The sequence below is a fragment of the Mercenaria mercenaria genome, chromosome 4 (genome assembly GCF_021730395.1).
Source record: "Mercenaria mercenaria strain notata chromosome 4, MADL_Memer_1, whole genome shotgun sequence".
Classification (NCBI taxonomy): Eukaryota; Metazoa; Mollusca; class Bivalvia; order Venerida; family Veneridae; genus Mercenaria; species Mercenaria mercenaria.
Window position 1 is genome coordinate 31871944 of NC_069364.1, and position 26684 is coordinate 31898627.

Genomic DNA, 26684 nt, shown 5'->3' on the forward strand with positions numbered 1-26684 from the left:
GCTCTATACCATGTGCTACTGTTTACAAACACAGATCACATGATCATTAATTATTCTGACTCCTCCCACAAAATTCAAATTTCAAACTGTCAGTGCAATATTTTTTTACTCAAAGGCACCTTTTTTCCAATAAAATGTCATTTTATAACTCACAAAGGAATAAGAACAGGCTAAAGTATATGTGCAAATTTTTAAAAAAAAAATTTTATTCATGATTAAAGTTAAAATTCATAAAAAACCATCACTGAACTGAAAAATGTTCAAAATGTAAGGGAAACAACCCATCCGCCATTGCCTCCCTTTTATATTCCTGTTGGGGGTTTAACCAAGAAAACTGATTTTCTAAGTCCAAAAGGGGCAATAAATCTTGCAAAAAGCAAGATGGAGTTATGTTTCTTGATGTACAGGGTCTGCTTATGATGGTGAACAAGTATTCCAAGTTTCAAAGCAATAGCTTTGATAGTTTAGGAGAAAAGTTGACCTAAACATAAAACTTAACCAAGAAATCTGATATTTTCTAAGTACAAAAGGGGCCATAAATCTTGCAAAAAGCAAGATGGAGTTATGTTTCTTGCTATACAGGGTCAGCTTATGATGGTGAACAAGTATTCCAAGTTGCAAAGCAATAGCTTTGATAGTTTAGGAGAAAAGCTGACCTAAACATAAAACTTAACCAGGCAACGCCGACGCCGACAACCGCTCAAGTGATGACAATAACTCATCATTTTTTTTCAAAAAATCAGATGAGCTAAAAATGGCGCGAAAAAAAATGGTAGTCGCATAATGGCGGATACAAATAGTCCTCAGTTTTTTCGCTGTGTAGAGCTATTTTCCTTATTTTCTTTGCATTTTTTTGGTAAATTCACATGACAGATCTATGCTTGACATGAAGATAGCATTTTGATTATGAAATAACACCATGACAAAATTTTTCACGGAAACTTAGATCATACACCACCAGTATAATTTGGGGTCTCATTTTTTAGCTGATTTTGCAGTTTGTGTGTTTGACTGAAATTATTTTTCTTGCATCAAACATGACCCCCACTTTTCTTTTGATTTTTAGTTAGCACCGACAATATTCTTCAAGAAAATGTAAGTTACAGAAATTTAAAATGGGTCCTGATGTGTGCTGCGGTCATTGGAAATAGGTCAATTTTATATAGAATAAAGAACAACAACTATTTAGTGTGTTATAACCTATATGTGGATGGGACAATATATTCGTGATAAAAAGATACTTCGACACCGTGCGTTCACTATTGTTTCATTTCAACTAATCCGGTCTCAATCCTTACTGTGACAGTAGCTGCCAAGTATTTATATTACCTGTGCAACATTATCGGCCTCCGGTGCTGGTCCATAATTCAATGTCTTAAATATTTCTTTGATAGAATTCGGCTGAGCTGATTTCGGTGCTGTGGATGCCATGTTTGAAGGTCAAGGTCAACCGGATGTTTATGTCTGCATTTGTGAAAACTTGTGCCGACTTGAAGAAATTCTGATTTTTGCTGTAATAATAAAACTTTTGGTACAAATTTGTATGTAAGAATTTTAAAGTAGTAAATTTATTGACAGGCTATAGTGTTTTAATCAGTTTCGCTTTTGTTCAATGCACAGTAACCGTTATTTTTAAGTTGCCTGAAAATCGGATTCATACGTTTTTCGGATAGAGAAAGGTGGATATATATATATATATATGTAGGTTACAACTAACAACACACTAAATAGCTGTTCTTCTTTATTTCCAATGGCTGCAGCCTACATCAGGACCTATTTTGAATGTTAAGTAGGGGGTGTTTACAGACCATATTCTAAACCAAATGGGGGACGTTTTGACCAAAATTGGGAATGTTTTGACTAGGAGGTGTTTTGACTAGGGGACGTTTTGACTTGTTACCAGGTTGGTCATGTTTGATGCAAGAAAAATATTTTCAGTCAAACACACAAACTGCAAAATAGCTAAAATATTATTAGACAAGCTGTCGTGAGTGGCTGCTTTTTAATTTCTGACTTTTGCAGCCACCGCAGTTTGACCATCACAATATAAAACAAACTGTATATTTTGGATTAGTTCGACTAGCTAAAGTGTGAGACCCCAGATTGTAGTGGTGGTGTATGATCTAAATTTTCATGAACAATTCTGTCTTGTTGTTATTTTATTATGAAAATGCTACCTACATGTCAAGCATCTAGTCCAAATAATAGGACATTTCAGGACAGCGTGATAACTTTTGACTGTCGCTGTCTCCGTCATGTCCAAACTTATTCTGCATAGTCTTTTATGTGCTTCCTTTTATATGATCTAGAGGAAGGTGCATGCTGAGGGCTACACCAACCTTAGTAATATATGCTACCAGCATTCACTAAATCTTAAAATGCCTAAAAAAAATCTTTTGACCTTTCCTTGTCTTTTTATATAAAGCTGCTGCCAAAATTAGCACCTTTTTTCTGACAATAAACTCACTATGTAGTGTATTTTATGTATGTCATTTCTCTTTTACTTATATACTTTTACAGGTTTGTGCTTATATGCGCTATGTATGCAAGTTTCTTTATAATCATTTAACCATACCATTCTTAATTGCTGTCATTTAATTTATGTTTTAATATGCTTATTTTTCACTTATCTCTCCTTTTAGCCGCTTTATATTTTGTTATTTCTGTTTTTTCTTTGTTTGTCGGGAAATAGCTCATGAGCTAGTGTTTTCTGTTATACTTTATCCAACGTAAAATAAAGATTTTTGTATCTTGTATCTTGCATATTTGTTAGGAATTAAATCCCCAATGAAAATCCGTTGGGAATGTTTTCTGGTATATGTACAAAGTATTTGTAATGATTACATCTCAGATAATGAAATTATGTTGACATTAAAGCATAAACTTGCCTCGCTGACATTTTATGAATGTATATTTTGTGTTTTGTTTCTGTACGTCAGTTTTCTTTTATTGAAACCGGTGTCAGGGTAGATATCTCCTCGCACCTGTCACATCATATTTTCGAAGATTTAATATTTAAGTCTCTTATTTAAAATTATGGATTAAATTCAACCTGTATGAAGTTTCTACATGAATATTAATGTTTAATTTATTAAAGCAAGTAAGTCTGACCAGTATATTATGACTTTTTTGGATTTTTGAAACTATTGTTTTCCTAACAGTAAAATGCAGATATCGGTAAGGCTAAGAGGGATGACAACTATAAAATATCAGATCATAGAATAAGTCATCCCGATAGGCCAAATGAGTAAGGCTAGCATAGATCTGTCATGTAATTTTAGCAAAAAATTGCAAAGAAACTAAGGAAAATAGATCTACAGAGCAAAAAAACTGAGGACTATTTGTATCCACTATTATGCGACTACCACTTTTTTTTTTGCTCCATTTTCCTATTTAGTGTCTGTATGCCTATATATATATGGGTCTGCATTTCGACGGTACGCAATTTCAATTGATGCTGGCACTTTTATTTTCCTTTGTTTATTAATTAAAGTATTCTTGATATTGATTTTAGTAAAATTCGAGGAAGTGTTGATATTTTAACAGGATGAATGGTGTTGAATCCCAACTTGCGCCGGTCGCCCCTAGTGATAAATAGTGATATGACTTACACAAAAAACTTATGCAGATTTACAACATTATTTAACAGTCTCAGTAAAAAATGTGCAGCCTCAACCGGGACTCGAACCTCGGAACTTCGGCTTACCGTGCCAACGCTCTACCAGTTGAATTACCGAGGCCACTCGGTATGAGAACCGCTACACACCTTCCCTCTTATTGCGAAACATTGGCACTCCTGGCCAACTAAACTGCTTCGCCCCCACATGGGCTTCAAGAGTGAACAGCTCGGTGGAATCTCCAAATGTAACAGTCTCAGGAAAAATGTGCAGCCTCGACCGGGACTCGAACCTCGGACGTTCGGCTTACCATGCCAACGCTGTACCAATTGAGCTACCGAGGCCACCCGATATGAGAACCGCTACAATTATTTCATGTATGCCGACTATTTACAAACAATAGAAAACAATTTTGCAAATTAATTAATATTTTGATAATTTTCAAAAGAAAAGAAAAAATATACAAATTGGTCAAACCCACCCTTCTTTGAAACAGTAATAATTTTGCAGGCATCTGGTTACTGGATGGCTAAAATGCAAGCTAGGGACCCTTTCACCAGACGGCTAGACAAAGAATTGTTAATTCTTTAGCCCCATGTGGTTCTGGGACGATTTGTGTATGAAAAGAATTGGAACCACTGCCTTACCCTTGCATGATCGTAAGAGGTGACTAATAGGGTCTTAACACTTGGTTTTGCTGTAACTCTGTGATCCAGCAGGTATGCAAATTTTGATTCCATACCTCATGTTTTTATTTCGATGTAAATGAGATGTGAAACCAAAATTTGTAGTCCTGTTTGGCGCCGTATAACATATACTGTGTTGGTGTGCAGTAAAACCCAAATAAATAAATAAATAATAAGTTAATTCTTTAATAAAGTGCTTGAAGAGACATTTTCAAAACAGTTTGAATTAACAAAATATCATTTCTAGATCGAAAGTTACAGCATTTAATCTTGTAATTTTGATTTTTCCTCCTATAAAGTCTTAAGATGTTGCATCAAGGGAACCAATATTGATAATTTTTTTCACTATTTTGTTTGTATCTTTATATTACAGTGGTATGGATCCATACCTGTAAAATCTGATTTTAGATGTATGTTAGGGATTATCTAGGAGTATGGACCACCTTTTTCCAGATATAGTGGCTTCTTTACATTTTAAATTTTGTTGCAAATGAAACATCAAATAAGATTTTATCAGTAGTCACTTAAAACTTAAATCTGCTCTGGTTCACATGCACCAGCATTCACTCAATAGTTTACATTTACTTACGAAACATAAATAAACGAGTAACACTAAATGAGTGAACTGTTCAGTGCCAAAATACATACAAATATGAATTATATATGACTGATCCTGCTTTATCTTTATAGATTCTAATATAAAATACACCATGGACCCTTCACTTCTTGATTCCAACCTAGAAGACAAAGATGCTCTGTTCAACCAGCTTCTTATGAATGCTGCTGTAAGTAGATATATTCTTTATTATCTTCTTTTTATTTATCACAATCACCTGTTAGATAGGGCAGTCATTGATTAAAAACTTTGTATTGATAACATAAATGGACAATATCTGCAATACATATACCACATATCATTAGGAATCTTGTGCAGAAGTTATGGCAGGGAAAAAATATGATTAAATAACATTTTTACATCCCTGATAATGTTAGAATTTTTTCTTCAAACATTTAGCATGTAGATATGTTTCTGGACTTTGAGATATTACAACTATATCAGAACATTGTATACTCCTCATACAGTTTCCATCCAGTTGAAATAAAACTTGATATAAATTCTGATATACAATGTACATCATCAGCATGACGTGGACATGCGCTTTAGAGTCATTGACCCTCTTGTTAATTTACTGTTTGATATTTGACAACAAACATTGACCCAACTGTCTGATTTCATCTCGAACCATGGTGATCAGTGTGTCCGGACATGGTGATAGCCAGACATTATATAATTGTCTGTTATCAGTAAATTGAATATTGGGATTTTTTGATGACAGCCCTACCAAAGAATTGAATTTCTCTTTGATTATCCAGTTGAATTATGTCTCAATTTTCAGAGTTGTCTTTGCCTAAATGGTCCACATCTGTCCATTAATCCAATTTGTCTTACTCTTTCTTCTACATTTACCATGTATATGTAGTAAATATTTGAAAAAGTTAACTGTGAAACATATAAAGAATTTATTTATCTTTTATTTAACTCCATGAGTAGTTGTGAATGACGTAAATAAAAATGTCTTTGTATTTTAAGTGGATGTTATTGAAGAGTTATTTATATTTCAGGCAGAAGATCCTAGTATACTGTCAGCTCTGAACAAACAAGCCATACCTACAACACAAGTCAGACCAGTACCAGGTGCTGGAAATTTTCTTATTTGTTATAGACTTACAATCAATATACAAAATACTACTCTAGTTTATTCTTTTGGCCATTTTTCAATATATTCCATTTTGTAACATTTGGAAATCAAATAATCAGTTTACTTGGACTCTGAACCTACATCAACTTGTTCTCAGGTACATGGCAACTTCTCAGCATGAATTACAGGTGGAATAGGAATGACTTCAGTTTGTGTACTGTCATATTAGCCTGCCCGCCCACTTAGCTTAGTAGGGAGAGCACAGATCTATAGGTTGAGTTCAATGCCAGGGCATGGTGTATGTTCCCGGTGATGATAAAAGACATTGTGTCTGAAATTATTCATCCACCACCTGAAGTGGGGAAGGCAGCAGTTACTAGCGGTGAACAGTTTTTTACTGGTACAGAATCCAGGAACACTGGTTACCGGTAGGTTAACTGCCTGCTGTTATATAACTGAAGTACTGTTGAAAAACATTGTTAAACTCAATACAAACAAAACTGTCAATATTTGTCTATAGCCAGGAGACTGTTCCTTTCACTGGTGATCAAACTTTTGACATTGAGGTTTTTAGCCTTGAATAATTGTCAGACCAAGTCTTTGTGAAATATTAGGGGTTGAATCAAATTCTGAGAAGAATTGGTAGGTAAAATGATATCATAATTTACAAATGTAGAGGAGAACAGCAAATTCATTAGGGAGAAATTCTGACAAGTATATAGTCCTTAACAAAGAACAAAATCTTGGATGGCAGACATTCTCCTTTGTGAAATTGTGACTTTACAAAAGATAGTCATTTCTCCTTAACCTTTGCTTAAAAAAACCGACAGTTAATTTCTAGGAACAAGTTGATACGGCTGAAAGAAAATGACTAGGTTCCTGAAAATCACGATTAACTGCCATACAGACTGAACTACTGCTTGAAATTGTTTTGAATGTTAAAGCATTCTTTTGTCAAAACGTACAGTTATAAGAACATGTATGCTGCAAGATTGCAATGTTGTCTAAGATCTAACTTTTCAGATATTTGTGAACAGAGCAACATTCCAATTAAAGTGACGACTATTAACTCCAGTCCAAACCTGTGATTTTTGTTAACTTTCCTTGTCTTTAGTAATGTACATAAGTTACATGTTGTATCAGACTGTAATGAAACAAAAACGATAATTAAACCACTGGTTGGACTTAGCTCTTTTAATTTTTAGCACAGAGAATATGACTGTATCCATCAAATCATGAAACAGTATACTGGTATAAGAATATATAACGTTTTTCTTTCAACTTTAAGTATTGAACTTTCTTTCCAGGATTTTGTTTAAAAACAAAGACTGACAAGAATGAGAAAGTGTTTGTCAACATCTGCATGGCTGATAATGTATGTAAATGTTTCTTTTCATTAAATTGTTTATTCATTCTGTTTGAAAAAGGTGGACTCTATGGCTGACAAGTTAATGTTACTGATTGTATCACTTTCACCATAGCATTATGGGTTCAAAACCTTGCTTGTGTTGTAAAATTCTTCATATGCTTGCTTATGGAAGGTCGATGTTTAGCTTACAGAAGGTTGATGTTCTTCCTATGTGCCCACCTGTGCCTGGTACAGTACCTGGAGAACCACTTGTTGTCTTCCTCCACTATCAAAAGCTTGAAAAGTCACCATAAGACCTATTAGTAACCTAAATTGTGTCTGTAAACAAATCAAAATGTGTATTTTGGACCAAGAACAAAGTTCTAAATTCCAGAATGTTGTTTTGAAGTTTCTGTCAGTGTAATGAAATAGAACAATGTTCCAATCTGGTCCCCAGACTTGTTAACACCAATCCATAATAACAACTTTCTTCAACTTTAATTTACCAGGTGATTCTTCTGTCTGCCCAGGATTTGATTCAGCATTGTTTCAACTTGGTGCAGAAGTCTGTTTCATGTTATTCCTTTTCACTTTACATAGAATCCTCAATGAAAGATTTCCATCTAGAAATGAAATTATCAGACGAGGGGAGATGATTTAAGCAATGAAAGAGCATTTGTTGTTCCAACAAAAACAGTAGCAGAAGAAAATATTTCATAAGCATGTGATAGAATTTAGCTTTCATTATTCTAGGTGCCTGCACCTAAAGACATCTCAGATGAAGAACTCATTAAGTTACTGGAATCAGATGATCCTACAGGATACCGAGTACCTATGTCGATAGGGGAACCTCATGCAGAAATAGATAAATGTAAGTTGAGTCTGCTATAGAAATATATGTGATAAGAAATGTAACAATATACATGTACTTAGTTTTAATTTACTGCCTTAAAAATAGAAAGTAGGCCTTGAGAAACTAAAATGAAACAACACCAAATCATAGAAAGAAAGATTTGTTTGACATGAAAATTGAACAGCATGTATAAGATGTATATTACTTTACGAAACAAGTGTCGGCATACTGATATAAACATTGAATTCCAGAAAATGACTGCCTATAGGGGCCCCACTTCCGGACAGTCAAACGCCTTTAAAAACTCACCATTTTCAAAGAACTGTTACACATGTTCATTTTGATGCATTTGCAGTAGCGTGCGAGTGGTGAAATTTCACTTAACAAGGTGGAAAACAGTTTTCAGCAATTGTTTATCTTTATTTATTTACAAATGGCATTCATTTTCAAAGGGAAACAACTTTTTCTCGACGATTACTTAAAATAATCAGAAAAAGTTGTCTCCCTTTGAAAAAGAATGCCATTTGTACTTAAAGTATTCCGAAAAAGTTGTCTCCCTTTGAAAATGAATACCATTTGTAACGAAATAAAGATAAACAATTGCTGAAAACTGTATTCCACCTTTTTTGCGAAATTTCACCACTCGCATGCTATTGCAATTGCATCAAAACGAACATGTGTAACTATTCTTTAAAAATGATGAGTTTTTAAAGGTGTTTAACTGTCCGGAAGTGGAGCCCCTTTAGGCAGTCCTTTTCCGGAATTCAATGTTTTTATCAGTATACTGACACTAGTTTCGTAAAGTAATATACATGTTTTAAATGCTGTTCAATTTTCATGTCAAACAACTCGTTCTTTCTATGATTTGATGTTGTTTGAGTTTTGTTTCGCAAGGCATACTTCTCATCCTTAAAATATTTTTGCTGATTTCACTTTGTATGAAATTTAAGTTCTGTTGTTGTTTTTTTTTGTGTTTTTTTTGTTGGTGGTGGTTTTTTTTTTCTAAGTCTTCTTATGGTAACATCCTGGGAAATCAATACTTATGTCTTTTTAGAAGTTACACCTGTCCTGTATATGTAGTGTTGTTTGAACCCACAACCATCAGGATAAGATATTCCTTATTCAATAGACCATTCTCATCTCTTTTTTTTCATATTGAATTTTTACACTTTCCATTAATAGGACTCAAACAGCATAGAATTATTCTGATAAAACAATAGAATTTTTCTAGTATAAAAGTTGTTGAAATGGTTTCAGTATTTAGTGTAAAATAAATAAGAAAGGAACTAAGAAAAAAGAAAACAGATGTATTGTGTTTTATTTTCAGCTGGTCAGGGTTGTACAGCATACGATGTGGTTGTATCCCCAGCATTTATGGAGAAAATGAAAACCAGTGAATTGTTCAAGACATTTTTCCTGACAGTAATGATGGAGGGGCTGGAGAATAAATATGAAATGTTACTGAGCAGAGGTACAGATTACAGGCCTTTGTATTTACATACTGCAGAATCAGAACTGTTCACAGGGGAATTGTATTTAATGTTCTAGCTTACCATCTGCATTTGCAAAAATAAATACTTATAGAAGTGCCTTTATTGTCATATAAGTTTCACAAGATAGCCAAGTATTCAGCTTCTCATAACTAATTCTGAGGTTAAAAACAGCAACTTTTTAGCCTTCTGAGAATATCTGGTACAGTTTACATTTAATATTTCTTCATTTTCAGCACGTTAATGGTGTTTGTTAAATTCATACAGCCATGTAAAATAAATTTTTGCTTTTTAGCTCACCTGTCACAAAGTGACAAGGTGAGCTTTTGTGATCGCACGGTGTCCGTCGTCCATGCGTGCATCCGCCCGTGCATCTAAACTGGGATAACGGGATTTTAGTAGCCCAGAGGTGACTAGGGGGCCGTTTATAAACAAGGGGCCATGGCCCTTTGTTTTTTGCTGTAAATGAGTCACAGGGCCTCAGGGGAGGTAAAAATTGTGTTTTCAAGAAATGGCCCATTACACAATGTGTCCGAAGATAGCGGGGGAGACCCTTAAGGGGCCATTTTGGTTGATCAGCAGATTATTGGGGGCCATTGTTGACCCTTCTTGGCCCCTTAAAAAATGGCTCTTTGGCTCTTGGCCCACTAAACGAAAGTAGTGGACCGTCAGTCTGTGCGTAAACTTTTGCTTGTGACCACTCTAGAGGTCACATTTTTCATGGGATCTTTATGGAAGTTGGTCAGAATGTTCATCTTGATGATATCTAGATCAAGTTCGAAACTGGGTCACGTGCGGTCCAAAACTAGGTCAGTAGGTCTAAAAATAGAAAAACCTTGTGCCCTTAAGGGGCCATTTTGGTTGATCAGCAGATTATTGGGGGCCATTGTGGACCCTTCTTGGCCCCTTAAAAAATGGCTCTTTGGCTGTTGGCCCACTAAAAGAAAGTAGTGGACAGTCAGTCTGTGCGTAAACTTTTGCTTGTGACCACTCTAGAGGTCACATTTTTCATGGGATCTTTATGAAAGTTGGTCAGAATGTTCATCTTGATGATATCTAGATCAAGTTTGAAACTGGGTCATGTGCGGTCCAAAACTAGGTCAGTAGGTCTAAAAATAGAAAAACCTTGTGACCTCTCTAGAGGCCATACTTTTCAATGGATCTTAATGAAAATTAGTCAGAATGTTCACCTTGATGATATCTAGGTCAAGTTCGAAACTGGGTCACGTGCCGTCGAAAACTAGGTCAGTAGGTCAAATAATAAAAAAACCTTGTGACCTCTCTAGAGGCCATATTTTTCATCGGATCTGTATGAAAATTGGTCTGAATGTTCATCTTGATGATATCTAGGTCAAGTTTGAAACTGGATCACGTGCGTTCCAAAACTAGGTCAGTAGGTCTAAAAATAGAAAAACCTTGTGACCTCTCTAGAGGCCATACTTTTCAATGGATCTTATGAAAGTTTGTCAGAATGTTCAACTTGATGATATCTAGGTCAAGTTCAAAACTGGGTCACGTGCCGTCAAAAACTAGGTCATTAGGTCAAATAATAAAAAAAACCTTATGACCTCTCTAGAGGCCATATTTTTCATGGGATCTGTATGAAAGTTGGTCTGAATATCCATCTTGATGATATCTAGGTCAGGTTCGAAACTGGGTCAACTGCGGTCAAAAACTAGGTCAGTAGGTCTAAAAATAGAAAAACCTTGTGACCTCTCTAAGGCCATACTTTTCAATGGATCTTCATGAAAATTGGTCAGAATGTTCAACTTGATGATATCTAGGTCAACTTTGAAACTGGGTCACGTGACTTCAAAAACTAGGTCAGTAGGTCAAATAAAAAAACCTTGTGACCTCTCGAGGGGCCATATTATTCATGGGATCTGTATGAAAGTTGGTCTGAATGTCCATCTTGATGATATCTAGATCAAGTTCGAAACTGGGTAAACTGCGATTAAAAAATTAGGTCGGTAGATCTAAAAATATAAAAACCTTTTGACCTCTCTAGAGGCCATATTTTTCAAAGGATTTTCATGAAAATTGATCTGAATGTTCCCCTTAATGATATCTAGGTAAATTTCGAGACTGGGTCACGTGCGGTCAAAAACTAGGTCATTAGGTCAGATAATAGAAAAATCTTGTGACCTCTCTAGAGGCCATATTTTTCATGAGATCTTCATGAAAATTGGTCAGATTTTTATCTTGATGATATCTAGGTCAAATTCAAAACTGGGTCACATGAGCTTAAAAACTATGTCACTATGTCAAAAAAAAAAAAGAACGTCATACTCAGTTCAAAACTGGGTCATGTGGGGACAGGTGAGCGATTCAGGACCACCATGGCCCTCTTGTTGAGGTTAGATTGCTAATTAAAATCTGTAGGTAAAGCCAGGATGTCGTAGTTTGGAATCCCAAGTGAGGCATAGTTATTACATTTTTGGTTAGTGACTGAATACTATACAGCAAAGGTCATTCTCATTCCACCTCCGGCTCATGTATGGAAGTTGTCAGTTATTTGCAGAGAACAGGTTCATACTACTAAGAAGTCGAGGTTATCTGATTGCTATATGTAATTGAAATACATTTGAAGAAAAAAGTGTCAAATCCAACAAAAAGAATTTAATGTCACATCTTGGACTAGTTTTATTATAGCTTCGTGCCACCCTTCAAAACATATTTCATATTATATGAAGTTGTATGTGGTTACCTGTTAAAAAGTGAAATAAATGTTATGTATTTCAGAATGGGTGATATTGAAGAACAGACGTTTTGTAGGTACACTACAGGAGCAGAGTGTGAGGACACAGTCCAAGCCTGTTATCATGGAAATGGATCAGTATGAAATAAATTCACTTAGTTTTCTTTATGTTTGAAATATTGTAAATTAATAAAAAATTATTTTGCCTAAAAATAATTACATTTATTTTTTCCCGAAACTAATAGCTATCTCGTTGCTAGGTGTGTTAGCTATAAACTATCGTCGTTGTCAAGTAATCCAGTTTTCTAGTTCCTTGTCTAAACATAACAGATGAATGATAAACGCCTATTCGTCAGGGAACCACTCGAGCGTTATATTAAATCGAGAGCACGTGCAATCTTCTCAGTTGAACTAAAGGTGTATTGGCTAGCGCTTCAGATCGATGTTAAATTGAATAGCCATGCCACGTGGTCGATGCAGAGCCCGCCAGAAAGGTAGAGGCGAGCCAGCCTGCCGAGATGATTATGAAGGGAAGGAAATGAAAGGCGAACTAGACGGCGGATTTGCCAGAAATCCCAGGCATCAGACAAAATGCCGGTAGGTTTGTTATTGATTTCGAACAAATTTTGAAGGAGTCGCAATTAATTCTGCAGTTTGGTAATGACAGTACTTACGTCAGTAAATAGTTATACACAGTTAATGTCTTCCCGTTAACATCTATGCACCGATTATGAATTAATTGTGGATTGTATTAACTGTAAACTTAATACGGGGTGTGGCGACCCTATTTCTCATAATTTTACAGATTCGAACCAAAGCAATAATGTTGCTAGTTCAGTCAACTGTCGTAATAGTTTCTTGATTCCGACAGGCAGTGGTACTTTCAATACACGAGATTATCATAGTGCATTTCCGTTTTATTACTCGTAAGGTGCTCGCAAGTAAGTAGTAACATCGATGACGTCACATTTCATAAGACAATGACATTGTTGTGCTCATTTACTTCCCACAATTAAAATTGCAAATTTTCGGAGTGTTTTACGTTAATGTCCCCTTTATGGGACCGTCGAATAGTTTAGTATTGCAAGGGTATAGTATACGGATTAAGATCGGATGGGTTATGGAAACCAGAAAGATTGTAAGGAAAAATATTTATACAAGGACGCAACTGTAAGATATTAAAGTAGGTTTTCTCAAGCACTATTAATTACGACCCTCACTTTGCCATAAGTTTTACATGACCAGGAGAATCTGTCGGCATGCAAACGCAGGCATCAGCACCTGTTAACGTTGGATCAGGTTAGGCCATTTAACTCTTTCGATATCATAAACAAATATCACTAACAAATTCACTGGTTCAACATTAGACTTAGATGTACTTACATTTCTTCCGACTGGTTTCGGTAATGATCTTCAAATACACTGCACGGGAACACGTGCATCCATAGAATCGAAAATTTAAGATCCACAGTATTTAATCCAAAATAAATAAAGATGTTGAACTTGCTAGGTTGTATATATACAGGTATAATATGTATGTCAGGTGGATAATTTAGGCCCTTCCTTTGATAAATGTGTTTTCGCAACATTATCTGAAGACTTATTTATTCAATCTCTTTTCAGCATAGTTTGTTATGTATAGAGGAATAATTTTCTTATGCTGGGAAACAAAATATGATTGAAATTTAACTAAACACACCGACGTACATATATATCGCTACATTAATTCATGCAATACACATTGTCTTCGCTTAATATGTCACCGTCAATTTTGAACTAAATTCTTGTGTGCCTCATGTATTTTTCATGCAAATCATGTAGAGTTGACGGATTACAAAGAGTACCGTTACTTTGTTGTGCATCTTTGAAATAGAGTGAGGCATGTTGTTGATAAATTTTATGTAACTCGTCCACTGTTATTTTAGGCTAAATGCTCGCAAACGTTTTACAAAAAAAAAAAAAAAAAAAATTGAGTGGTCTATCATGAAAATAACATTCAAACGTTTTTTAAACAGTATTAGTTGGGCAGTTTGTTCTTTGTTTGGTGTTCAGGATTGTTAATTGTTTCACTACTACGTTTGTTAATTTTGTGAGGAAATTCTGTTTCATTGAAGCTCAACTTTCCGTACATTAAATTTGAAACGACTGTTACGTTTCCCGAAACACATTGTTACTTGAATTTTTCGAAGAAACGGGGTCAGAATCGTGTGTTTGTCAATTTAGAGGCTGAAAAACAATATATATTTTGTTATTTTCCATACAGAACCGGGTTCTATTATATTATTATATAGATTAAATCGTTACCAGAGTCAAATAAGATATCACGGAATCTTTGTTAATTCAAGTTGCGGCCTCAAAATTTTTTTACACCATTCTAAACTTTTAAAACTAAAGAGAAATCAAATTGAATTTATACATGTATATTTGGCTAGCTTTCCTATGATATTTTTATTGGTTGTCATTAATTCTTGATAGTATTTAGATAGAGCTGTTCGTATTTATTTCTAAAGGCACTGGTGTCAGTTAACATGACATTTTAAAATGGCGTGACATTGCAAATAACAAGAGAGAACTGTTTTGCAGTTGGTTTCCCATTATATAGTGTCACGTTTTTGTTTGGTGTTACAAACTAACTAATATAAGATTAGGTTATCATAGTTGTAAATATGTAGCGTTAAGATATACTGCCAATATTTAGCCGAATCCAATTTCACAGATCATATTATGGTTCTTAAAATTTTGGAAGTCATCATACTGTATTACAACACTCTTGACTGTTCATAATCGAGGATGATTTTACCATTGGAGTATGTATAGTGAGCAAAAACTTCAGAGCTGGTTATCATGGGATTTGGTAACTACCAGTCGTTTGTTACGTTATGTATGAATAAAATTTTTTTTGGTTGTCTTAATTTTTCTCCTGTTCCAGTAAGTGAATTCTCTTCGAATAGCTCATGTAGCACTATATCATGTTAACGAAATTCTGTAGTTTTTTTTACCTTAGCCCGGAACCTGGATTTCATAAATCAGTGTTGGTTTGTTATATAAATTATTAAAGTCGGATTTTTAATATCTAAGTAAAAAATTTCTTTGACAAACCAAGCCGAAATTATTTACTGAAGACAGATAATGTTAACGTCATTATGTATTAGATTTAGATCTACAAATAAGGTTGACATTGTGTTTTCGTGTAAGTTGAATATCTTGACATATTTCATGCTGTATAGTGCAATCTATTTATAGAACGATTACGTATTTATAAGTAGAAAGCGATAGCGAAACATTATTGGAAAAGTCGATTATTCAGGGTCTTCATAGTAAAGCATGGTTTTCTTTTAATATACGATTCGACAGAAGTACAACATTGATAAATATATCGACCTAGTTCCGCAGTAGATCTATTCACCTATAAATACATTTATAATTGCACGACAATTTTTCGGGATGTGTGACCCATCCGCTATCTTCGGTATTTTACCGCAGTATTATTATAAATTAATAGTCCAGACATGCCTTGATGTATAAATCTCACACGGTAACTTAAACGATAAAATGTTTGATAATTATGATTTTCTTCATTAAAACGTTTCAATACAGAAAACATTTTGTATAAAACATTTCAGTATGCACTTTACTTCTTTCATTGACAATCTTGTATAGGATAGACAACTCGTGCTGTTGTCTACGGGATATATACAACGAGCAAAGCGAGTTGTATATATCCCGTAGACAACGGCACGAGTTGTCTATCCGACTTAGACCACGTGACATAAAAACTGCAATTATTGAAAACTGTCCCACGCGTTCTATAGAAATTAAAATTAACGTGTTTTTATAAGAGGGATATTATCTTTGTACCGTTAGCGCTTTTTGTCAGTTGGGCATGTGAAAGAATGCAGGTTACTTTGTATAAATTCAGTTTTACTCGAATACCAGATTTACTAAAATTTGACGTTCATTAACACTTTGAGTCATTTGCAATCGCTAAACAGTTAAATATGGATTTCTCAAAAATACTCAAAACTGAACTACTGAACAATTAGTTTTTGTGAGGAGTTTGCATGTTGGCGAAACACGATGACAGATACGTTGATCCAAGAAGATAGCCAGGTTCCAAAACTACAAAAAAGGCTGACAGAAAATCGGAGGTAAACATGTTGGATAAAAAAAATACTGTTGTTTGAAGTAATCTGGTATTTTAAGTATGGACTAGTGCTTACTGGTAATATACATAATCACATACAAATTATCAGATTCTATTAGAAATCACTTTTCAACAATCGGTATAAAGTGACAAAATAATTATGGTTATATTCATTTTTGTTCTTATAAAAACAGGAACCAGTGTCGGTGTTTATTTATTTATTTATTTTGTTTATCAGGATATAGTTAGTGCGTAGATGCTGGTAGGACTACGAACACTTTTAACTATATCATGCCTTTCTTGGAAGAATGATGTAGTTGTTCGACTTTCTAACAGGGCCCAGTTGTTCGAAACTTTAACGGGCTGTTAGTTTAGTTTAGTTTAGTTTATACTAATTTGTTTTAGCTCGGTTGTGATTAAAGCTTCAAGCTTATTGTAACCACACTCGAGTCCGTTTCCTGGGAAAACCACTTCTCGTGCCATATGAGGTCATGGTCGTGACCCCAATGGTGCTCGAACCCACGACCCCTGCAGTAAGCTGTTAAACTAACCGCCTGTTAAATTTCTATTCAAGATACTAGTCTTGGTGGGTGGGAAACACTAGTATGATGTTTTAATTTTACTGTAAAGATGATTTAGTGTTTATAATACTTAACAAGTATATTTGTTTTTCTAAGTTTTCTAAACTGTCGAAATATACTAATAAAGTTAATCGACCATTAGCTCATTCGACTGTTAAAGTCTCGAACAACTGGATCCAGTTGTTTGCAAATGTAAGGATCGTGCTGACATGTCTATTTTATAATAAGTGAACATAAAAAGTTACAACTGTTGGAAACGTTTCAGTGAATGTATAAATTACGTATTTACCCAGTTGGTTCTACACTACAAATGTGGAGTTTTTTGTAATTCAATTTGATTTTTATATGTATAGTTATTCCAGTCTTGTATTTCAGTCATGTGAACCCTTTTACTGATATCCAATAACATGGGGTCATTTTTACGATATTAGTATTTAAACGTTGTCAACTGAATTTACCTCCAAGTCAATCTTATTTTTTATCCCATTGATAATTGGTGAGAATATTGCAAGGTCATTTAACTCCGGCGTTAGCCTGTATTGTTAGATGGTAAATTGACACGAAATTCACGCGTTTTTTGCCCAAGTTTCACCCGATATATATACAACGCTACTGTTGTATATGAAATATAGACGGGTACAAGTCTGCTTTGCGATTGGCTATTTACGGATTATCTTGGTCTAACTTGAGTTCAACGATGCATGAGAACCATAACAAGCAAACGATAATACAATGTAGAAACATGCAGTCATTTTAATTAGTATCAAGTTGATCTATACAATAATATTATGTTTAAATTGGTACCGTAGTGTATTGGATTGTGTTGTCATACCCGACCCGATTGAGGCCTGGTAAACTCATTGAAAAGCTAACCAAAATGCACTAACAACATAATGCTTGCAGATAAAAGGGATAGTGCTTGCAAATAAAAGGGATAATGTTTGCGGATAAAAGGGATAATGGTCTTTCTAATTATTGATGTATAGCCTTGAAGGAGTACATATCAACATGGTTGGAATTGAATTTTAATTGGATTAGGACATAAATCTTAAGATAAAACATGTATCCAAACAAATATATTTTAGGTAAGCATTTAAGTTAGCTATTTCTTTCAGACAGAACTATAGATTATCATCATGATGATGAACAAATGATCCGAATCACTCAAGACGATCGATAATCCTTCTGCTCCTTGTTTCATACATTGGCAAAACGTGATCACGTGATGTTGGTGGGATTTGCTCTACTTGTCTTTCAAATAGCCTATCCGATTATGTTATAGTTATATGGATGAACCAGTTTGGTTTTAAAGAACAAATATAATTGTTGTAAAGCTGAGATAGTATGTTTTAGAATTTAAGAAATCGTTGCACAGAATTTTTGGGGGATAAATTTTGGCAAATTTATTGTGGCCTGGAAAAATTCTGTCGACCGTGGGGGCGATCGGGCATGCTTTGGGACGTTTTGATGGTACGGATGTTACGGTGTATATTAAAGGTATTGCTCTAGTGCCTTGGCAATATCTGACTAGCCTTGCTTAAATGTATCATAGCCTTGCTGATGTCATAGCCTTGCTCATCATATAGTATTTGCCTCGCTTAGAATTACAGTACGTTGCCTTGCTCCATTGGTCCGCTAAATGTTCCTCATTACTTTGCAGGTAACGTCGAGTTATGGGGAATATTTAATTTACTGTGGTGTACTGTAGCCTTGCTCATTATAGTATTTGCCTTGCTTAGAAGTACAGTACGTTGCCTTGCTCCATTGGTCCGCTAAATATTGTGGTGTACTGTAGCCTTGCTCGTTGCTTAGAATTACAGTACGTTGCCTTGCTCCGTTGGTCCGCTAAATATTGTTGTGTACTGTAGCCTTGCTCGTTGCTTAGAACCACAGTACTTTGCCTTGCTCCGTTGGTCCGCTAAATATTCCTCATTGCTTTGCAGGTAATGTCGAGTTTTGGGGGATGTTTAATTTACTGTGGTGTACTGTGGTATCCCTTGCGTCCGTGTGGCGCTGCTTGTTGCTCTACAGGTAACGTGGAGCAATGACGTGGTGCTTTACGGGTACGTCTGGTTTCCTCCCGGTCGACTGGTTTTTCAAATAGTTTTCATTGGAGTGGCCATACTCTGCCAACATATTGATAATAACTTTTATGTCGAAAGGAATATTTCATAGATTAAATTAGCACTGTTTACAGTATCTTATGCGCCGGTAATTGAAATATGTGACTGTATTCATATCTGAAATGTACTAATAAACATGTAAAAATGTGAATGTTACTTGTCTTCTGGTTATGATTTCGGGTAATAAAATAATAAAAAATTATTTTGCCTAAAAATAATTACATTTATTTTTTCCCGAAATTAATAGCTGTCTCGTTGCTAGGTGTGTTAGCTATAAACTATCGTCGTTGTCAAGTAATTCAGTTTTCTAGTTCCTTGTCTAAACATAACAGATGAATGATAAACGCCTATTCGTCAGGGAACCACTCGAGCGTTATATTAAATCGAGAGCACGTGCAATCTTCTCAGTTGAACTAAAGGTGTATTGGCTAGCGCTTCAGATCGATGTTAAATTGCCCACCCGCCACACCCCAATAATAATAATAATAAAAATTGTTGTATACTACAATTCATTATATTTTGTATCTTTAATTCTGTTATGACAATCTGACTGTTTTGTGAAGTACTTATGTTGCAGATCATATGCTGCCATTGGGTGCCAACTCCGGAAGTGATCAGACCCCAGGTACTTTCCACAGACATTAATTGAACGGATTCCTGGGCTACAAACAGTTTGTGAAACAGACAGATCTAAAAGGATATTATCATTCTTCCGGACTATTGCTTTATGAGAAATCAAAAGGACAATTTAGAATTTATACATGTATAATTTCTATTACTAAAATTCCAGTTAATTATTTCCATATTTATATACAATTATTTTTTTATGTCACTCCTAATTTTAAGGGCCTGGAAAAATTCTGTCGACCAGGGGGGCGATCGGGCGTGCTTCCGGACGTTTTGATGGTACGGATGTTACGGTGTATATTAAAGGTATTGCTCTAGTGCCTTGGCAATATCTGACTAGCCTTGCTTAAATGTATCATAGCCTTGCTGATGTCATAGCCTTGCTCATCATATAGTATTTGCCTCGCTTAGAATTACAGTATGTTGCCTTGCTCCATTGGTCCGCTAAATGTTCCTCATTACTTTGCAGTTAACGTCGAGTTATGGGGAATATTTAATTTACTGTGGTGTACTGTAGCCTTGCTCATTATAGTATTTGCCTTGCTTAGAAGTACAGTACGTTGCCTTGCTCCATTGGTCCGCTAAATATTGTGGTGTACTGTAGCCTTGCTCGTTGCTTAGAATTACAGTACGTTGCCTTGCTCCGTTGGTCCGCTAAATATTGTTGTGTACTGTAGCCTTGCTCGTTGCTTAGAACCACAGTACTTTGCCTTGCCTCATTGCTTTGCAGGTAACGTCGAGTTTTGGGGGATGTTTAATTTACTGTGGTGTACTGTGGTATCCCTTGCGTCCGTGTGGAGCTGCTTGTTGCTCTACAGATAACGTGGAGCAATGACGTGGTGCTTTACGGGTACGTCTGGTTTCCTCCCGGTCGACTGGTTTTTCAAATAGCTTTCATTGGAGTGGCCATACTCTGCCAACATATTGATAATAACTTTTATGTCGAAAGGAATATTTCATAGATTAAATTAGCACTGTTTACAGTATCTTATGCGCCGGTAATTGAAATATGTGACTGTATTCATATCTGAAATGTACTAATAAACATGTAAAAATGTGAATGTTACTTGTCTTCTGGTTATGATTTCGGGTAATAAAATAAATGAACTATTTGAAAATAATCGTGTGACAAATATTTCACAGAAAAATAAATGTATCTGTAATGCTGTTGTAACTTGCCTGATATTGATTTTTTGGTTAGCCCCAAGATTTAGAAAGAGTGTCAAAGTTTGTTTGTGTTCATGACAATGCTGTGGACTGCCAATCAAAGAATGTCAATACTCAAGTACAGTGGTATAAACTCTCGTTTTGGAGACCAGTCTAAAAACACTAGCATGTGATTGGCCGTTTCAAAGCACAGTTTTAGAACTGACCAATGGCTAAACAGCATTTCAAGACTGGTTTTCTACTGCAGTTCTATAAGCATGATCTTTGATATTTAGAGGAGTGGTTAAAGTCTTACCTACATTTCCTTTGTGGATATAAGAACAAAAAATACAGTTTTGCAGAATTCAGATTCTTCAGTCAAAAAACTGCAATTTTGTAAAATATATTTAACCTATTGAGCAAAACTTTTATGGGGGACAGAGATTCATGGATTTTTGTTGTATTAATTCACAAAATTAAATCCCCTTTAACAAATTAAATTTCCATTCATTTTATCTTCAGAAGTTGAAATCAACAAATTCATGCTCATGAAATACAATGATTTAAAAGTAGTTACATTGCCAAGTAAGTAAGGGACAGATCTTTAACGTTGATTATGTTGAAAACAATCTTTTCCACTTACAGATCCACTTCTCCATCAGCAGGATCTCAGTCTCAGTCACAGAAATCACTTATACAGGAAGTATCATCATCACAGGAGGAAATGAAGTCAAGGTAATTTTGTAGTTATTATAGTCTGCCAGTTTAGCTTAGCAGGTGGAGAACCAGACTAATGTTGTACGGTTGAAACCAAGAAGAGGTGCATGTTCTCCTTGATAATTGAGGACAGTACTTTGGGCCTCCTCCTCCTCCTCCAGTTCATATGGGGCCACCTTCAGTTCATGGGGACCACTTCCCATTATGGAGAAGTTAGGTAAACAGTTGATGCTTGGTTTATGAAAATGCTACTCTATTCTTATCTGGTTTAGAAGATCTGTTGTTTATAATTGTGCATCTAGTCAAGATAATATGAGAGCACACAACCCATGTCACTAATTCCAAATCATGGTCAAACCTGGAGGTCAATGGTTCTGATCATAACACCTCATCTTGTATCAAAGCAGTGTCTGGATATATTTATCACTTTTAGTGATAGCTTTTATTTCAGTTAGGTTTATTGTATGCTACAGACCACATTTGATGAAGATCCATCATGCTGTTCAAAAGAAAAGGTCATTTAAAAGTTTTTCTTTTTGAAGCTCTAGCGGCCACTCAAAGGGGTCAAGGGGAACCGTTTGAACAAATTAAACCAACAGTATGATCTCAAATGTTTGTGTGAAATTTTAATCAAATGCATGAAAAGGTTTCAGAAATATTGAAAGAAATGTCAGTTCTGCGAAATCTTTCAAATTGTATTGAATTTTTAACATTTTCAGTATGGAAGAGAATTACGTTAATTTCACTGAATGGATTTCAGTATAACTTGATACAGTGATACATGTCATTGAGACGAATTGAAAGACACAATTACCACCTGCACTGTACAGTGATAAAGTTATCTGCCCTTTTGTACTTTAGCTTGACTATTCGAAGAATAAATAGAGCTATCCTACTCAGCACGGCGTCAGCGTCACACCTTGGTTAAGTTTTTCATACCAGTCCACATTTTGACAAAGTCTTTTGCGATAAAGCTTTGAAACTTTCAACACTTGTGTACCATCACCATGTCCAGTTTTAGGCAAGAATGCATAACTCCATCAAGCATTTTGGCTGAATTATGGCCACTTTTAACTTAGAAATCTTGGTTAAGTTTTTCGCACTAGATCACATTTTGTGTTAAGTGTTTGACCTATGGCTTTGAAACATTTATCGCTTGTTTATCATAACAGTCTCTATCAGTAGGCAAGAGTACATTACTCTGTCAACTATTTTGACTGAATTATGGCCCTTTTTGGACTTGGAGATCAGTACAATTTTTGTGCAAGTCCATGTTTTATCAAAACTATTTGACATGTGGCTTTGAAAGTTTGAACAATTGTTTATCATCATGATTTCTATCTGTAAGCAAGAGTACTTAACTCAGTCAAGGATTTTGGCTGAATTATGACCCTTTTTGGACTTGGAAATTGGTTCAGTTTTCGTACAAGTCCATGTTTTGTCAAAAATATTTTACATGTGGCTTTGAAACTTTGAACTCTTGCTTATCATCATGATTTCCATCTGCAGGCAAGAGTACATTACTCTGTCAACTATTTTGGCTGAATTATGGCCCTTTTTGGACTTGGAAACCAGTTAAGTTTTTCATATCATTCCATATTTTGCCTAACCTGTTTGTCATATGGCTTGAAACTTTGACCACTTATTAACCATCATAGTCTACATATGTAGGCAAGACTACATAACTAGGGCAAGGACTTTAGTTCAGTTATGGCCCTTTTTGACATAGATATTAGTTATGTTTTGCATACCATTCCATATTTTGTCTAAACTGTTTGATATATGGCTTTGAAACTTTGAACACTTGTTTACCATCATGGTTACACATTGCCATATAGTGCAAGGCACGTTGCCATATAGTGCAAGACTTATGCAAATCCACAAATGCAGGTACATTATTCATCTTATTTATTCTTTTTCTTTTGTCTGAAAATCTCTGATAATATTTTGACCCTATACTTCTGTCAATGCTTCGAATAGTCGAGCGCACTGTCAACAGACAGCTCTTGTTTTTCAATAACTTCAAAGCAATAAACTGAAATGCATAAGAACTGTAATTCTTCTTGAATATAGATAAAATTATCTCCCATAGTGAACATAAAAGGTGTAGCGAGTAGTATTCAAAAAGATAAAGTGAATAGTTTTATAAACAGTTTAACAAGGTAACAGTAGGGGTGTGTATCACATTTATTATAGTTTTAGTTTTATCTAAATGTTCTCTTTAAATAATTCAGTAGGTTGATAAGTTACAGTGACATTCCCATGATAATTTTTCCAGGGGCAAGGAACCAGACTACAGAATAGTACAGGAACCAGCAGAAGGGCATCCAGATTTTCTTGTTGCTGAAATAAATCTTCCACAAGTGGTAAGCTTAGTCACTGTTTGCTGCTTTAGTTATAAGAATTAGTTAAACTTTTCGTATTTATTTAAACTTAAAAATAGATATCATTAGTATTTTCTATATGTAAAAATTTTAAACAGATATCTGGAAGCATTGGCCGAGTATGAAAATGCTAAAAATCTCAGAAATGTGTTTTCTTACATTCTAATACATTTGAACGACCAATTTACGATGATGCCTAACAGAGCCAGGAGGTCGTGTATTACCATCACACTTTAGTGAAATATGTTGTTTGATGTTTTTTATGTTCATGTATAATTATGTAGTTTAATCTTGATGATAAATTACTATACAATATATAAGACAGGCTATCCTACTCACCCTGGCAGCAACCAGTGTCCGAAAGTTGGTTAAAGTTTTGTCACACTTTTACTTTATCTCTGTTATAATACTGTATGCATTTTCTTCAGACTATTCATAGTCATTTCTTATCATCACCAACATCATATAACACAAGGGCCGTAATTCATGCACCAATATTTCATAGATTTATAATCTTTTTTACTTAGCATTCAGGTTAAAGTTTTGGTGCACTTCCTCTCTATCTCTTATTACTAAATGGGTATGATTTAAAGTTAAATTAGTTATTATAAGTAGGCCCCAAATTTTCCGTAGTAGGAACCAACTTCTAAGTCAGTTGCAGCAAATTAAAAATGTTGCACTGTAAAGACAAGCTATATTTTAGATATGAATGGTCTGTGTAGTTGCAGATTCAGATAATAGTCAATAATTCTTACTTCTAACAGAAAGTGAGCAGCAGCATTAACCTTGACCTTGGAGAAGATAGAATATTAGTGCAAACAAGATCTAACATTTATTACCTAGATATCTACCTTCCATTCTACATTGTGCAGACAGAATGTGGAGCACAGTTCAACAGAAAGACCAGGGTAAAGTTTGGACTTCTTTCATAATTATGTTTTATGTATTGTAATTGCTAGTTTTTATGTATTTCCAGAAACTATTTTCAGTTGCCAGGTCACTGACCTTGACATTTGATCCCAAAAAACAATATGGATACTCCACAGGTAGTCATCCTGTAGTTTAAAAGCAGTAGCCAATATACTTTCTTAATCTGGAAACAGTAAATGTTGACAGATGGATAGACAACACCATTCCATAATACCGTGAAATCATTGATATTCGTGGGGGACTAATTTTCATGGATTTCATGGTTGAGTCAATCCACGAAATTTAATCCTAAAGAACAAGTAAAATTCCCATTCATTTTATGTTCAAAAGTTGAAATCCACAAATTCATATCCCTACGAAATTGCTATTTTGACCAAAACCACGAAATTCCATGCCAACGAAATTAAATGATTTTACAGTGTGTCGGCATTTTTCATAATGGGCAAATAAGAAGTTCTAATTCTAGTTCACTATCAACTTTTATGGCATTTATGTTTATTGAAAGTATTGAGCTGTGGTTCCTTATGTTGCCGTCTATTAAAGCCTAGCCACCTATGCCATGAATCTAGGATGAAAATGATCACCCACATCAGACTTAAGTTTTGAATTACATACTTTCTTCATTCCATATGTGCCTTCTGTATTAAGATCATAGCTTGCATTTGGTACTGAGCATTGTGTTAAATATTTTATTTCTGCTTACAGATATTGACCATTACAATGCCAGTGTTGCCAGAGTCCTGACACCAGTTCACCAGTTATTGTAATTTCTTGTTGTATTTTGTTTCTAATAAAGACTTGTTTTACATAAATTGTTATATTGTGGTCATTTTCTCCCTAACATGAGCAGGACATATTATAAAACTTCATATCTGCTTTTCCAAGTTGTAATCTCTTTTCTGGAACAGTCCCAGATTTACCGATATTCTTAAAATATTTGAGCAGACAGTAGAGCATGTTGACCATGAGAGGTTATATTTACCAGTAATTAAGATACTCATACTTTTTAAGTCTCTTTCTTGAGGGATTAAAATAATTGTAGCCCCCGACAACAAAGTTGTAAGGGGGGGTAAAGTGGTTTCAGGTTGTCTGTCTGTCTGTAGACACAATCTTGTGTGCACCATCTCTCCTCATCCCCTTGACAATTTAATGAAACTAAATCACACAAGTGATCAGTAACAACAGTAGTTGTGCATGGGGCATGTTAGGTTCTTTCAGAAACAAGAGGACCATGATGGTCTGCCAGTGGTCCTGAATCGCTCACCTCTTCCCACATGACCCAGTTGATAAACATTCAGACCAACTTTCATACAGATCCCATGAAAAATATGGCCTCTAAAGAGGTCACAACGTTTTTTCATTATTTGACCTACTTTTTGAAGGCACGTGACCCACTTTCGAACTTGACCTAGATATCATCAAGATGAACATTCTGACCAATTTTCATGAAGATCCATTCACAAATATGGCCTCTAGAGATGTCACAAGGTTTTTCAATTTTTAGACCTACTGACCTAGTTTTTGACCGCACATGACCCTGTTTCGAACTTGACCTAGATATCATCAAGATGAACATTCTGACCAACTTTCATACAGACCCCATAAAAATATGGCCTTTAGAGAGGTCACAAGGTTTTTCT

At 35.1% G+C, this 26684-nt stretch overlaps 2 protein-coding genes across 6 annotated transcripts in view; one reads left to right on the forward strand and one right to left on the reverse strand.

Moving 5' to 3' along the window:
* The window catches only part of LOC123551393 (aldehyde dehydrogenase family 16 member A1-like), a 51595-nt gene extending 50115 nt beyond the window's left edge, over window positions 1-1480 (reverse strand). Inside the window, exon 1 of the mRNA XM_053540879.1 lies at window positions 1330-1480. Coding sequence (XP_053396854.1) covers window positions 1330-1431 — 102 coding nt within the window. The 5' untranslated portion in view covers window positions 1432-1480. The remainder of the gene's footprint in view (window positions 1-1329) is intronic.
* On the forward strand, window positions 1401-25856 carry LOC123551396 (PIH1 domain-containing protein 1-like). 5 transcript variants are annotated; one of them, XM_053540883.1, is made up of 11 exons: window positions 1401-1513; window positions 4994-5088; window positions 5927-5999; window positions 7311-7378; window positions 8105-8222; window positions 9532-9675; window positions 12437-12530; window positions 21659-21748; window positions 24009-24096; window positions 24879-25022; window positions 25750-25856. In XM_053540883.1, the coding sequence occupies exons 2-11, from the start codon at window positions 5014-5016 to the stop codon at window positions 25786-25788; spliced, it is 933 nt and encodes a 310-aa protein (XP_053396858.1). In that variant the 5' UTR covers window positions 1401-1513; window positions 4994-5013; the 3' UTR covers window positions 25789-25856. The 5 variants fall into 5 exon arrangements, with proteins under 5 accessions (XP_053396858.1, XP_053396859.1, XP_045196240.2 ...); XM_053540884.1 differs by having other exon boundaries at window positions 1439-1531; XM_045340305.2 differs by having other exon boundaries at window positions 1440-1545.
* The last annotated feature ends 828 nt before the right edge of the window (window positions 25857-26684 follow it).

Bases quoted from the DNA above. Each gene is read 5' to 3' on its own strand.
- LOC123551396 (XM_053540881.1), top strand. The intron at 8,223-9,531 runs GTAAGTTGAGTC...TTTTATTTTCAG, and splicing joins TCATGCAGAAATAGATAAAT to CTGGTCAGGGTTGTACAGCA. The intron at 9,676-12,436 runs GTACAGATTACA...TATGTATTTCAG, and splicing joins TGAAATGTTACTGAGCAGAG to AATGGGTGATATTGAAGAAC.